The 15927-nt window shown below is 33.7% G+C and overlaps 2 protein-coding genes across 2 annotated transcripts; one reads left to right on the forward strand and one right to left on the reverse strand.

Annotated features, from left to right (window-relative positions):
- Positions 1–3372: 3372 nt before the first annotated feature.
- On the forward strand, positions 3373–6798 carry LOC133200149 (IQ domain-containing protein K-like). Its single transcript, XM_061335903.1, has 7 exons — positions 3373–3526; positions 3647–3901; positions 4564–4661; positions 4836–4888; positions 5006–5083; positions 5613–5697; positions 6259–6798. Exons 1-7 carry the CDS (start codon positions 3472–3474, stop codon positions 6460–6462), a joined length of 828 nt encoding a protein of 275 aa, XP_061191887.1. The 5' UTR covers positions 3373–3471; the 3' UTR covers positions 6463–6798.
- On the reverse strand, positions 6533–15287 carry LOC133200141 (tolloid-like protein 1). Its single transcript, XM_061335894.1, has 18 exons — positions 14803–15287; positions 14066–14162; positions 13243–13364; positions 12142–12259; positions 11879–12057; positions 11487–11717; positions 11050–11262; positions 10816–10929; positions 10577–10722; positions 10201–10396; positions 9868–9990; positions 9427–9587; positions 8989–9169; positions 8672–8797; positions 8123–8467; positions 7663–7843; positions 7420–7492; positions 6533–7209 (listed from the first exon to the last, which is right to left on the reverse strand). The coding sequence occupies exons 1-18, from the start codon at positions 14900–14902 to the stop codon at positions 7102–7104; spliced, it is 2814 nt and encodes a 937-aa protein (XP_061191878.1). The 5' UTR covers positions 14903–15287; the 3' UTR covers positions 6533–7101.
- Between the last annotated feature and the right edge of the window lie 640 nt (positions 15288–15927).

Raw genomic sequence — 15927 nt, forward strand, 5'->3', positions numbered from 1 at the left:
TTTACTTATATTGGGAAAATTAATGGAAAAATGAATTCCAATTACTTATTCTCGATCTAATATAATGCTAGGAATATTCTGATCTATTACAAATTGTGTAATTAACTGTAAATAACCGGGGTTTTTTTCTATCTTACTTCTAAGGGCAGATCACTCTAACTGCATAAAACTACCCTATAAGTAGAACTCTTTAGTGTGCAGTGTTTAGAGCTTCCTTAACAAACAATTAATATCTTGCGCTTTTTTCCAAATTATGAATAATCAATCCAAAGACAAATATAATTATTAAAAACGAATTATTAAAAAAATACTTATATGCAAAAATTAGTTAATTTCTTGCCATTGCAAATGATATTTATCAATAAATCTTTAAAATGCAAATTTTTAAAGTGTAATGAGAATGGTTAATGCACTGTACCATTTAATTTCCATGTGTTAACATTCATCAGCTGCTTAATTTGCTGGAGGCTGTGAGGTGCTGGAATGTCCTTCATTTACAAGGTACATCTATATCATTGTTTGGCCGTGAGATTAAATCTATCTCTTCCATTTCTTTATAAGCCATGCCTACTGTTCACAAAACACAAAATAAAATGAAGTAAATTGAAAGTGTAACAGGAAAGTAAAGAAAAAAATTGTTAAAAGCTTGTGTTGCATCAAAGCAAAAGACTTACACATGAATTTCTCAACCCAAACTTGTGCAGCAGTTCAATATTTCACAAAACACCTGGGCGTAGGAACCGAGGGGGGGGGGGGGGGGCGATATGTAGATTACTATAGTAAACATAGATACTATTTGCCTTGTGCCCCTCAATAAAAATCTCTGATGACATTTTATTTTTTTTTTTTTTTTTTTTTGCTTGTCAAGGAATTTTGGTAGTTGATGACCTTTTTTTTTTGCTTGTCAGGAAATTTTTGGTAGTGCCCCCTCAACTGTCGACTGAAAATGTATGGCTGTGCCCCCCAAACTAAATTTGCTTCCTACGGGCCTGAAACAATTATTTACAAGAAAAACTCAAATCCAAGACATGAAAAAAAAATCATTAAAAGAGGAAATTACTTTTAAAATAATGATTTACTCATCAAATAAAAAAAGGGGGAAAGGGATACATGTATACTGGAAAACAGACGGGGAATTCCTGACTGCAAACCCCCCCCCCCCCCCCCCCCCCAGTAAAGCTATACAAAGACAGATCCATAAGAATCTGAAAATAAAAAATTCAGGGTTCCTTAAGATGTTACAGATGTGAGAATGGGATGTAAACGGGACTCGGTGTGCCGTGAAAACTGCCCGAAAGCTTTCGGTGGAGATGGTAGACTTCCCCTTTCAACACTGTTCAACATGTTCAAGTGGCCACCCCCCCCCCCTTTTTTTTTTTACAGAATCTTTGATCCGTTTATGCTATATATCCTAACACATAACATACACAATATGTAATACTCTCAAACTATGAAGAGCAATTAACCAAACTATACAATGGAATAGTTTTCAATATGGTCTTCATGCATTCTTTAAAAAAAAAAATATTGAACTGAAATTGGCGTCAGTTGGAATTCGAAAACATCCATAATCACGAGCAATTAAGATAAATGCCAAATCGAGTTATATTTTTAAAATCTTAAAACAGCTGTATATATAAAATCTTAAAATTATCAAAACTTACCAGTAACTGTTATCCTGTCTTTTTGAATATTTTCCTGATGTCCTACTGCGCATGCTCTTAATTCGTACATTGGCAAATTCGTACTGAATTCATATTAATCACTGAATTTGTAAAATACATATATTTACCATTCTTGTTTGTTGTAATAGTTATTAAAGTCGGTAGTGCGACTTTGTTAAGTCCGACCTCGTTATGGTCCGACAATGTTATAGTCCGACATTATTATAGTCCGAATTACTTATCAGAGAAAAATAGGATTCCCGCTCAACGAAGATCCGACGTTAAATCAATGTTGGCAATTCAACTCAATTTGAATTCAATGTCGAATCAACGTTACATTTTCAACGTTGAAAAGTCAACGTTGAATCAAGATTGAATCTAGATTTATCAACGTCTAAACACATTTTCAACTAATATTCAACGTTTAAACAACGTTGTGTGCCTGCTGGGAAGATTCTTGCCAAAGAACATTTTAGTTACAACGTGCATTAGCATACTAACAAACAAAGAAAAACATTTTATTGATTATATCTATGCCTGTATAAATAATCATATAAAGTAGAATATCTTATTATTGATATGTACCTCATTGTATGTAGCCACTGCACGAGAAATCTAAAAAGGCGGTTTACTTAGAGATGTTATAAAATAAAGGAGATTATATTCAGTGGATGTAAATTTTAATATTTTAGGAACTTAAAAATCTCAGAGGGTGTATAAGTGACGAGGAGATGTGAATCAAGACATTATGTTGCAGGCGGTACATTTTTCCCGAAACATCTGTATATTCGTCTTTGGGATTCCTACCCCCCCCCCCCCCCCGACAGGATGTTGGGGTATGAAAGATGTTTATTTTTATTAAATTATAAACTTACTTGCTAGGTTAAAAAACACGTCTATCTCAAACAGCAGGAACTTTAAGCTGTCATCTTCAACCAATTGTTTTGATCAGCTCCACTCCAGGAAGGTGCAAGCGTATTAATTGTATTGTAAGTTTTCTGTGTCTATCTAAATACATTGATTATTCGAAATTAAAAAAAAAATATTTCTACATTAATTTTCTTTTATATGTACATTGAAAAAAAAAGTGATAATATCATGTTTTCAAATTTTAACAGAGACATATATCTCTTATTCTAATCAATGTATTTACACAAAATACACAGGAACTTGGCACGTCAAATATCAAAATCGTGAAAAACGCCCGGAAAACGTCAGATATTTCGGACTATCCTCGCTGAAACAAGCCCCTAGGTCCTCGAGGAGTGGACACTTGGTTAGTGATGCGTTCCCTGTCTAAAATACTAATTTATAAGAGCCAAGATCACATGCATGTGTATCATTTTCTTAAAGTGATATTTCATCCGTATTTGTTATTTTTATTCGAATCCTGGAAGACCTTGGCTTTTTTCAGCGGTGAGCTGATAACTCAGTGTGTACACACAGGTCACGTGCTACCCACATTAACAACAACAACAAAATCAGAATTTTGATGTAATTTGTTCCTTAGATTAGAGGTCAGTGTTAGCTTAATGACGCGCCCTCAATTTACAGAATGCTGGTAACTCGACATAATTTGATCGGGATCGGCCTGCACATACGACAGTCCTTGGTAACCAATAAATGAAAAAAAAATATTTTCATTTTAGTGTATTCATTCAAATAAAAGACCTTTTGCTGTTGTGAATGTTTTGTAAATATATGACATTTGTTGCCGTGTTAAGAAAGTTAATAATCTCTCTGTGTTTGGTTTCTTTGATAAACTTTGTTAATTTATAGGCAGATCTTCGCATCTAATGTAAACAACATGGCGGTCATAACGCGGGTTCCTGAGAAAAATCTTTGGGAAGAAATATGTAAAGGTAAAAATTTTAGACTTGTCTATTATATTTCGAACAATTGAATTGAAGTGAATCAAGCACAACCAATTTTTCTGTTATATTATCCACCATTTGATCATATTGAATGTTGTTGAAACCTAGAATTCGCTGCAAGATCAGCTCCAGCACGGTCTGAAGATGAAATGTCAGTCAAAACAGAGTATCAGGATTTTGATCCTGCCAAACATAATCCTGTTTTCTATGGAAAGATGCATGAACGAGTACAAGTTGACGCTGATGTGATGAAAGATGCAGATGTCTCTGCCAGTCACCCGTCATGCGTGGGGTACACATTCACTGATAAACCTCCTGAAACTCCTCAATCACCTCCCCCATCACCACCTCATAAAGATACATGTAAGTAAAGAATACTGATGTGGTATAGTATTGGTAAGGTTATGTAGAGAAAATGATCTTTCTTTTTCTTTAAAAATGTTTACCCAATATTTTAAGAAATAAGAGAGAATTGCTCTTCAAAAAATCTTACTTTGAACTTTTGGTTTACTAAGATTGAAACTGCATTGATTTCATTGGTTTATCATTATATAATTGATAATGTATACTCACATAGGCGTTGGAAGCAATATGGTAGGGGGGACTAAACCAGCAAAAAATTTTTGGGAGGGGCTAAGCCCCAATTTTCAATGCCTATATTATGTCTATCTTTGCAAAAAAAGGGGGGGGGTAAGCCCCCTCCCCCTGGTTCCAACGCCGCTGTTTGATTACGATACTTGAATCCTGAGTACCTTATGGTTGGCAGAAATTGCTGGGTTTAAGTTCAAGTCTGGCTCATCTTTTCTCTACATGATACATTTACTTGCTTAATTAAAATGAAAAGGTTGTATGGAAGATTTTATAAAGTTTTCAGCTTGAAAAACCTCACAAAAAATGTTAAATGTTAAAGCACACTAACCTGGCAGCTCAGGCAATAAAACCACACTGTTAGCTTGAGGTTACAGGTTCAAGTCCCATTTTCGCTGATAGTTTTTTTTATGTCTGATATTTTAATTATTTCTCAGGTACACCAAGGGAGTATTTAGAACATTATGTTTTTCCTTGGCTATTGCCTGCATTAGAGGATATGCTAAGACAGGCAAAGAAAGAAAAGTGTTTAGAAGTAAGAATTTAAAAAATAAACTTACTTACCTAAATTTTGTGAAAGTTGTCAATGGATTTTTTTTTTAATATTATAAAAGTATTACTGTAATTTTCTTAAATTGCATAATGATTGTAATGTTTTATTGAAACTTGTATCAGTATTTCAAAATGATTATTGTCTTTAAATTTCCAGAGAAAAAGAACAGCTTTTAATGCATTAGACTACATCACAGAACATTTGTACAGGTGAGCATTTTTAAATTTATCATTGACTTTGGAATTAGATATTGTTCATTTATTTTTACATTTTTTTTTGTATTTCAGAATTCTTAGTTTGATGAGCACATTTTTGTCTATTTTTAGAAATAATCCTAAGTATGATGACAGACAAGACATCAAGTTTGAGAAGATTCCTTTTGTTGCAAAGCATTGGGAAACTCAGTAAGTGTCATGTTCACATGATGTGAAATTTTGAAGGAAAAAAAGGCTTCATGCCAGAACAGTTAAAAAAATTAAATATATGATTTTGAAATAGGAATCATACAGTTTTATTATTAAAACTCAGAGAATTATGCAATGATAAATTCTTTTTCACAGCATTCATTCAAATTTAATTTACTGTATACAGGATTATTTTCGCCCTGTGTTATTTTTGCCCTCTCTCACTTGCAAACAATTTTGCCCCGTTTCAAATTCGCTCTGTCACAGTTCTGTTTAAGAAATTATAAAATGTTATATTTAATTCGCCCCGTTTTAAATTCACCCACCTGTGAGTAGTGAGAAGGGGGGAAAATAAAACGGGGGCGAAAATTTCCCTGCATACAGTATTTTAATAGGATGATACAAGTTTTTGTTGCTTGTCTTTCTTTTTTTAAGGGGGTGTTTGTTTGTTTTTGTTTGTACAAGTGAAATTTATTTCTTGTAATACTTGATTTGGAATATTTACTACAATTGATTTCTCACTTGGCAGCCCCAGGCCTCCACTCCCACTTTCCCTCATTTGGACCGAGGAGGAGGCAGCTTTGGTCATTCAGTCACAGTGGAGGGGATATCTGGTCAGTTATTGTAGCTATCATTCTAACAATACACTTTTAATATCGTTAACATTTATTCAAGAGCAAGATCTATCAGTGAGTTTCACAACCTTCTTTTACTTGGAAATATTTCTTGCCATGAAACATTTATTTAATTGTGTGTTTTTTTTAATGTAGAATGTCTCCTTGGTCATGAAATGGTAAAAAAAAAAGTTATCACGAATTCTGTACTTTTTTCAATGTTGGGTTAATTTATGCTATGGACACAGTCACAAATTTTCTGCAGAAATTTGTCACAGTGTACTTAAAGTGCATTTAAGATAAAGAACTGTAAACCAAGAAATCTGTGTACTTTCCTACCAGTAGATTGAACAGAAATTGTGATTCTGCAGAAATATGGCCCAGTGGAAAGAAGTACATTTCCAGTAATAGTTGGTTTACAATATGAAACCATGTCAATATTGTTTATCAACACATTGAAGAAGTTGTTCTGTCAACAGACTTCTATAGAAAGAGCTTATTACAAAATAGGCATTACAGAAACTTTAATGTGCACATTTCTTTATTATTTGTACTGTATAGGTAAGAAAAGATCCTGAGGTTCAAGAATTACGACAGTGGCAGCGAGAGTGGAGAGAGGAAAACGACAATATCAACCAGCGAGTCAGTGAATTCTGGGACAAAAAGATGCCAGACTGGAAGAACCCCACCCCTAATGCATCAGAGGACCAACTCAAAGTGGAAAATAAAGAAATAAAAGTGGAGTCACCCACCAGACAGAGCTAAAAATATCCACAGGAAAACTGGATATGATTGAAATGAAATATTGTTAACTTGACAAAAACAACAAAAAAAATTGCACTTAGATATTTACTGAAAATAAGCAAGTGAATGATTTCAGTTACAACGATCTTCAGAAATCCACGATAACTGAAGATTTATTTAGTTGAAGTAATAAATGGTTCAGTACTCTGTGGAAAAGTGAAAAAAAAAGTTAAGCTATAAATATCATTTTTGTATCTGTGATAATACAAATACTTGTGTTATTGTTGTGAAATAATGTTACATAACAAAAAAAGAATATTTTTGTTTAAATTTGTTTCTTATCCTAAACAGGTTTAGTGGTACATGCCAAATATTTAGGATAGTTCAAACAGTAATTTAAAAAATAGTGATTTTCCTGCTTTTCTGTCTTAAAATACAGATTTAATAAAAATCAAAATTAGGAATCAGTGGTGACTGAATTGAGATCAGTACAAGTCTCACCATAAAGGCATACTGAAAAAGTATTATATTCAGTAACACCTGCAGTGAGTGTTGCTAAGATATGTTCTTATGTAAAGGCATTGTTTTTTTTATGGATGTCAGAAACACACTGTGTCTCAGGGTACACGTATTTACAAAGCAAGACTTGATCATCATAACTTATGGGACTTCCTTGTATTCTGCAGCGAATCCTTTCCACGCCACTGTGCTATCAGTCTTGAAAACCATTATCAAAGTGTCCGATGACGTCACAGTTTTGGCTGGGATCTACAATAACAATTTTTTTCCACCAATAACAATTTTACCTAACACCTGGAACAAATTTCCGCCAAAAAAAAAAACATTACCAGTTCCAAACCCATCCAAAGTGTATGACAATTTTCTTTAAGTTCAAATGCAACGTAATGTACAAAATATTGTTGTAGTAATTATCAATAATACTCCCACAACGAAAAAAAAAGAAGACAAATGAGTTACCTCTACATCACAATAAGCTCCTAAAAGCTTGGATTTTTCCTTTATACCGTCATACAATTCAACAACATCGTACCTATAATGCAAGTGTGTTATTAAAATACGTTTTCATTTTAATAATTATTTTTAGAATCGTACCTATTATGCAAGTGTGTTGTTAAAATACGTTTTCATTTTAATAATTATTTTTAGAATGTAAAATTCAGTGAAATCGGATGATAAAAGAAAACGTAATTAATTCTTTACCCGCATTCTTCCTTGCCATCTTCTAGATCGAACACGGTAAACTCGAGACTGACTTTGGCCCCTGGGGAAGCCTGGATACTCCACTGACACTTTTCATTGTTGGGGTAGTTTTGATCACCATATTTGGCGTGGGAATAAAAGACCTTCGCCTTTGAGGTCGCGTTCAGGTTCCCTCCACAGACTTGATTAAAGAAATCAAATGCAAAGATTATGTTCTGCTCGACCAAGAAGACTATACTTCGACAGGAGCGTAAAGTTTTATTTAATACACCAGTAATACGAAATGTAATTGTGTAGCCAAAATCAGTACTTGACAGAAAAAAAAATTTAATACGTGTTCTATCATATTCTTTCATACGTCTCTGATTCTATTTATTTACTGTTGATTATATATACTTCTAGTTTAATGTTAAAATTGACACCGAGAACAATTACATTCATTGATTTTCTCTCATTTTACCCGAAGAATAGCTCGCTTGAAATCCTTTTCTTTGGACCGATCCATCTGATTTGAATTTAATGATCATCTCCTCTTCCTCCGATAAGATGTAAGCAGGAACATCAGATATGCCCCCGCAGAATTTTCCAAAAAGATTCGTAGGTGTGGTGAAAACTTCAATATAATCGTAAAGACATTGATCATGGGGTTCTATGGAGAATTCATCGAATGTGACCTTGACCCGATGACCTGGGGCTGTCTTAAAGTTCCACTCGCAGTTGGATTTGCTGGGATAGAATTTGGGCCACAAGGGGCTTACTACTACACCTTTATGATTGCGGAGATAATGTCTACAACCTTCAGCGTCTGAAAAAAAAGTATGTCCAGGTGTCAATTTTTTATTTCTATTACTAGTCGGAATCGATTCTAGGTACCTGTAATCTTTCAGAAATACATCAATCTATATTAACGATTTTTATTTTAAAAATCAAAATCTTGATTGTAAAAATGATTGTCTTTGGCTCTTGTTACATGCTGTTCCTTTTGTCCAGAAAGTAATAGTAATCTAACCTTCCTTGCAATCATGTTTATTTTCATGAAGTGTGTAACCGTTATGACATGCGCACATGTAACTTCCTATTGTATTTATACAGAGGTGTTGGCAGCCACCCTTACGTATGGCACATTCGTCCTTATCTACAAATAAAACGATAACGTATAGCTATCCATCCTAAATTTGCATCAACAACTGTCAATCAGAAAACGGCGATACACATGATTGCATACATTACACGATTCATCTAAATTCAATTTCCATTAAATTGAACATGAAATTTCAAAAAAGTCGGAGCAAATTTTTTTTATTAAGAAAATGGAGGATGTCAAACCAATGAAATATTCTGCCTGGAAACCAGTGTTCTGGACGGAGTCGTCGGAGTTGAACTTGATTTGGAGTGAATTGGACTCGGATGTGATAGTGTCCGGAAGCTGTTTCCCACAGAATCGGCCATAAGGTTTATTGTAGCCATCTCCACTGGTGATTTCAACATAATCGTACTCACATTCTTGCTAGAAAATGAAACACCTACGTTATATCAATATATTACTGCATTACAAATTATTGACAAAGATTAAATTTAAAAATATGAATCCACATATATTCAAAATCATCATCTGGACATACATGTACAAAATTTAATAGTGATGTTCGGCTTATTTCTGTTTAGTTTAAGGCATGCTAGTTTTTCTTACCATCCACTACAACAAAAAAATTGAGCAGACATTATATTTGTGAACAACTTTTGTGACTCAAGGAGACATCATACATTTGTTCCTTCAACATCAAAATGAGTGAAGTTGAGTGAGATCTTATACTGGTCTGGGGCCATCACTTGCCAAATGCACGTCTTGGAGGGAGGATATGTATCCGGAAAAGAAGGACTGAAGATTGTCCCTGCAGCCTTTTCCAGGTAACCACCACAAGCATCTACAAAAGTAAAGAGTCTGCGAAATGTTTTCCCATTACATTGTTTGAAAATAGACGTGACCAATCTGCTAATAATTTGTCCCACTGCTCCTTAGTAGTTAATATATACAAGAACAGAGCTGTATGTGCATTTATTCCGCTACTTTTTTTTCTTTGATTGTGTCATAGCGAGCAACATTTGTAAAAGTTTGTTTTCCCATTTGAAAATATCCTCCATGCAACTTAATGTCCAATCCTCTCTGAGGATAAGCTCATGCAAATATCATGAAAAATTACTGACCTTCACATTTTTTGCCATCAGAGTGAAGTTCGAATCCCAGTTTACAGTCGCATTTATAGCTTCCCATAGTATTGATACAGATCTGTTCACATCCATGAGTCCCCAAAGCACACTCATCAATTTCTTTTTTGCAAAAAAGGAGACATTTTTAATATGCATTTTCAATTTATTCACTAACCACAGCATATTTACAAAAATAGCAAATTATCTACTCTGCGAAAACAGTGACAATATAGTATGGAAGTTACGCAATCTAATTCAATCCGCTCACCTCTGTGTAGGTGAGCGGATCAAAGGATCTAAATTTAATAAAATTAGAATGAGTAATATTACCTTTAAAAAATTTCAAGGAAAATCCTCTTTTCATTACACTATCATCAGAAAAGAATTTTATATAAATTTGGTTAGATGTGGACAAGATTTCTTTAGGTGCAGAATATCCACAAAGTAGTGCCAAAATAGGAGCACTCTTGTCGGTGCCATCTCGTACTTCCAAGTGATCATATACACAGTCGTCGTGGTTTTCAATCTTGAAAATAAAGATTTCATGGGGATGAGAATTAAAATAGTGTAAGGTAAGATCCTGGGGAAATAAGAACTATTTAACCATGGACTTGTATGGAAAGTGATAAAGGAAACGTAGAGAAAAACATCAGAATCTTCACGAGAAAAAAAGAAGTTTCATCTTAACATGGAAAAATGTGCTCACATCTAAATAATCAAATTGAAGAGCTACTTTATACCCTTCGGACACTGTAATCACCCATTCGCATATTTTGTTAGCAAGGTATTCGTCAGGGTAATTAGGGCTGGTCAAATGGCCGGAATCCTTGTTGATCAAACCGCCACATTTTGCTGCAGAGGCAAAAAAAAAGTTTGACGTAATAGTACATGTACCTTTTACGATGAGGAAGGTTTATCAGGTACCTATCGCGTGATTTTTTTTACCTTCAAACTTTGCTACAAATCCTGAATCTTGGTAATAACTTGAGTGGAATTCTAACCACAGTCTGTTCCCTGTGGATTCAACGGGTGGAGGAACCGTTGTTCCGCAATAGCGGCCTGGCATGCAAATGGATTTATTTAATTAATAATGCATGTTACTCTGAGTAAATTACAGAAAGAATACTTAACAAAGTAATTAAATAAATTTGAAAAATATGTTCTAGGAGTGAAGTCTACCAAGTAAAGGCGACATCTTGTAGTGTCCGTCTCTAATTTCGAGAAAGCTGTTCGAACACACGTCTGAGGTGTCCACTGTAACAAGTGAGGTTATGTTCAGGATGATTACTTCGCCATATGCCGCCGTTATCCGCCACTGACACTGTTTGACTACACCTCGAGTTGAGTTAAACGATATGGTTCCCGAAGATTCTAGGTGGGTAGCTCCACAAGCTTCAATATTTAAAAGAAACCATAGCATACTCTTAGAATTAATTGCTATTGTTTATCAAATGCATATGTTTGATCTAACGGTTTAATAAGTTGTAAGAAATGATGTTTAAGACCCATATAGAAAGAGGAAAATCGCATAAAATCAAACACATGTCATTAATAAAATTGATGAACAGAGATAGCTTTAGGTTGTTCGTCATCTCATGTATCCCGGGAACACTTACATGGACATTTATAGAGCTTATTAGTTTGTATGATATCTCCAATACTTAGACGCTGCCTTTGACCAATTTCAGGAACTGTTTGGTTTTGTTGTGGTATAGGTTTTATTGTATCTAAGTCAGTTGTTCTTGCAAATGTGTTCCTGGCATAATGCATTATGCTAGAGAAATCATATTCCTCGCCGAGTGAGTTAATCTGGGATGTTGACATCTTTGCAAAATTATTTTCATGATCTGAAAGGACAAATGCCTATATATATATATAAATATATATATATATATATATATATATATATATATATATATATATATATATATATATATATATATATATATATATATATATATATAAAATATCAGATTAAGCACATTCAGGAACGAGGTACATGACTTACTTTCTTGGATATTCTGTGTCAAAATTTGTATGTATTTATCTCTATCCGGGCGCGTGTGTTCGTGCCAGAATCCAATCACATGACCCAATTCATGAACAACAATGCCAAGTTTATCACAATTCTTCCCAATGGAAATTGCTTGCGCTCCTCGCAATTCTCTCCCAACAAATGAGCAACACCTTCCAAAGACAAATTTATCATTGAAAGAGATCATACTGTAAAGTTGAATAGAAATATCAAAGTAAGAAAATACAATTTCTCACCCACATGGTCTTTTTGTGAATACGATGAAATCGGGTTCTGTTGTTCGTTCTACGAAGGTGATGCAAGTATAATTTTCCCAGTGGCGCATAGCAGATATAAAGATGACCTTTTGGAAAGCTAAGTTTTAATGTACAGAACTTTCATTAATCGGGACTTGACAAGGACAAAAAGACATTTAAGCTATTTATCAATGTTGGTTGGTACTATCATATCAATTTCATTCTAATTACTGGTTGACTCTTGACAAATTTGACAGATCTCCTAGTATTAATTTGAATAGTTATAATAAATTCCAAAAACTAGCTGTTAACACAGAATTATGGAATGAAAACATTTATGAAAGGGCGGTACATGTACACTTCATGCTTAATGGGTTAGATTTATTTAACCCTTATCACATCATAGACGAAAATATTAATATTTGTACGTTAAGAAGATGGGTGAACATGACGAGCGAAAAGCCTATAGTGTGACAAACATGAAGGTGAAAATTTAAATCTCAAAATTTTCCTTGATATTTCATCTAACTTAAAACATACATTATGTAAAATCTCTACAATTTGCAAAAATCTCCCAAAGATTGAAATTATTTGCTTATGGAATATTGTACACACACTGAAGAGGGCAAAAAGAGTCATTTTCTCATACTATAACACTATTTTTCGATATGAGTGGGTCTTCGCTCCATTTTTTCGAAAGTTAATCCTCGAAGTTTGCATAAAAATATACATTTTTTTGGTTTCCTAAAATATGGAGCAAGGACCCACTATACCTTAAAAATATACTTTTATGATATATCATTCGCATCTTTTCGAGAAATACTTGAAGTCCATTAAGTCAAGGGTCATATCACAAACATGATTTAAATGCCACTAATCATCAGGACTTGCGTAGTCTAGAGGAAAATTTTCCTCAGAAAAGTTTTGTTTATCATAATTTCATAAATTTCAATTATGAGAACTTTATTCTAAATACTGAATTCATAAATTGATCATCATTATTATATATCTGAAGCTATAGGCTTTCTGCACGCTATGTTCGCCCATCTCCTTTGATATTCCTTTTTACACATGCACGATATACACAATACTATGATATACCAGTGAAGTTTGAGTCTATTTCATACGGAATGACGCCATGTTGCCAAAGACGGGCTGGGTCGGCTGTTGCTGCTCGACGTCTCCGGAAGTTTCGCGGGTACATCCGGTGTGAGGGTATATATCTACAAAAACAATATTCCAATCTACAGAGCTATTTCCATTCTGCCTAACACTGTAGTATGCATATAGAACGTTTTCAAGACGTCTTTTCCTGTAATACATTGGTATGTGCATTCAAAGCATTTTTTTCTGATTGAAGTTGAAAAGTGATAATAAAGTTTATAAAGACTGAAGGAAGATCTGAACAATTTATGTTGAAATGTTCAAAAGGTTTAGACTACAAACATTTCTAAGACCCTGATTAATACGTATGGGAACACTTTTTGTGATATTGTAACAAAAGATTTTATACGTTGTATGTTTCAAGATACATTCAGTTGAGGGGATGGGCTTCTTCGTAGATTAGACAAAAATGATATCAATGCCAGCTACAAAAAACTATTCTGTGAAAGACCTATCCCCAAATTTCAAGAACTGTTGATCTCAACTCCACATGGACTGCACAACAATTAATACATTTGTACTTCAAAACAGAAAACATGCCTCTATTAAAACCCAGTTCATACAGTTTAATGCTCTGAAAACTATACAAGCCCTCACTGACTCATGCGAAAAAACAGGGGTAATAGTGTCTGGTTCTCTTTCCCTTTCAAATTAAAAAGCTTCCTTAGAAAACCTTAAAATTCTTTTCAGCAAAATGGACATTGTTTGATTAGTATTTCAATTAGTGTGAAACAACAGGGAGTGTTCTGTTAAGTCTTACGGAATCGGTCGTCTGCTTTGACTTTGGCGGGAACGCAGCAAGTTTCTGTAATAGGCTAGGCCTCCAGAATTGCAGGCAATGTCCGTAACACGGTATTCTTGAAAAAAGAAAAGTATTGAAAAAATATTACAAAAATACCATTTTATTAAAACTGGTCAATGTATGCTGCTGTTTTCTTGTGAGGATGTTTTCTTATAGCACGAATACTCAATATCTTTTTTTGTTTTGAAGTATTAACACACCTGCTGTGTCGTTAGAAATATCTCTGTGATGAAATATTAATAAAAGATGCATGTTTTTTTATAGCAATAAGAGTCAGAAATACAAAACATTTCTGTTGTATTATTGTCAAGTTTGATAGGTAGGAATAAAGTACCGAATAATCCTCTTTTCTAATTAAAAAATATTTGACTTCTCTTTAGAATTGTAAAATATTTTATAATAATATTTCCTGGATTCAAACTTTGATCAGTTTTTAATTACAGTTTAAAACATTGTTATTCATCGAGAAAAAAAATTCAAGTGGAAATGAAAGAAGGAAGTAAATATTAAGTATATAGCTGACGTTTAAAACGGCTCAGAATAATTTAGTAAAATCACTTTAAAAGCCAAATATCAATAATCAAATTCTCTAAATATTCTTTTCTTTTTGTCACCCCCCCCCCCAAAAAGAAAAATTAAAAATTAAAGCTTTTGTATACAATACAATAAATAAATAAAAATTGAAAATATCAAACCTGCTTTGCTTGGATCCGCATATTGGCCGCTGGAAATGACATCAGACCACGCAGAACCAAAGAAAATGACAAAAAATACACAACACAAGCCTAAATCCATAATGAAGCCCCTGTCTCTCTGGAATTACATTTAAATATTGATGCACCCGTTCATCCTACAGAAGGATCTCGTAAACTGATGTCAGAGCTCGGCAGCCCTCGATTTCAGAGTGTCCTTGGCAAAGCTTTTTGCTGTATTGAACCAGCTGTGTGTAATATAAATAATTGTAGATAAAAATGAGTTCGGGCGCACATGCCTTCTATCTCAAATCACACAATTATCACAACCGCATATTAAAATCTCTTTGAGAGATTCACGATATACGTTTTGGCCACTTTTGATCATTTAAAACGCACGTGGTTAGAGAGAAATTTTACACTCGAGTGAAGGAAATAAAAATCATCACAAAGACTGTAAAAAATATAATGAAGCTTTTTTCCCCTTTTCACTTTGGCTTTTTATCTCTTTCTTTCCACAAATGATTCAACGATTTCATGCCCGTATGCTTGGAAAAAGAATACAGTCCAGAGGAAACGGTCTTTCTCTACAATTCCATTTTCTTGGCATGTGAGATTGCGCATACTGTTCAAGCTAAAGACACTTTATGTATACAGGTTCTCAACTTTGACCTTTTATCTAGTCACAGCAACTTGCAATGGAAATTATCAGAATAAGTGTGAGTGTTAGAACGATATTTTCTATCATTGTTTCGGTTAGTCATTGCATATTCGCTTGTTTCTTTGCGAAACAGAGATATTCCTTGCATTCAATCTGAATTTAATGACCAGGTGGACAATTTCATTTCACCTCATGACCCTTTTTGTTTATTTTTATTTTTCAAATTTATTTATTCATTTGTTTACATATTTTATTTGTTTCTTTAATCATGTTTTGGCTAATAGATAATATTAATGATTTATTTATAATAAATAATATTAATTTATTTCTTCTTGACGAACATAATTAAGTTATAAAGAACACTGATATCCAACATTCTGGAGACACTATATTTTAAGACTTTCATCGACAGTGTGCCGTATACCTATGACATCAAGTTTCAAAAAAGTTGTAAAATATTTAAATTC

Source organism: Saccostrea echinata, unplaced genomic scaffold, assembly GCF_033153115.1.
Source record: "Saccostrea echinata isolate AGI-Se365-2 ecotype Australia unplaced genomic scaffold, CSIRO_AGI_Sech_v1 ptg000037l, whole genome shotgun sequence".
Lineage (NCBI taxonomy): Eukaryota > Metazoa > Mollusca > Bivalvia > Ostreida > Ostreidae > Saccostrea > Saccostrea echinata.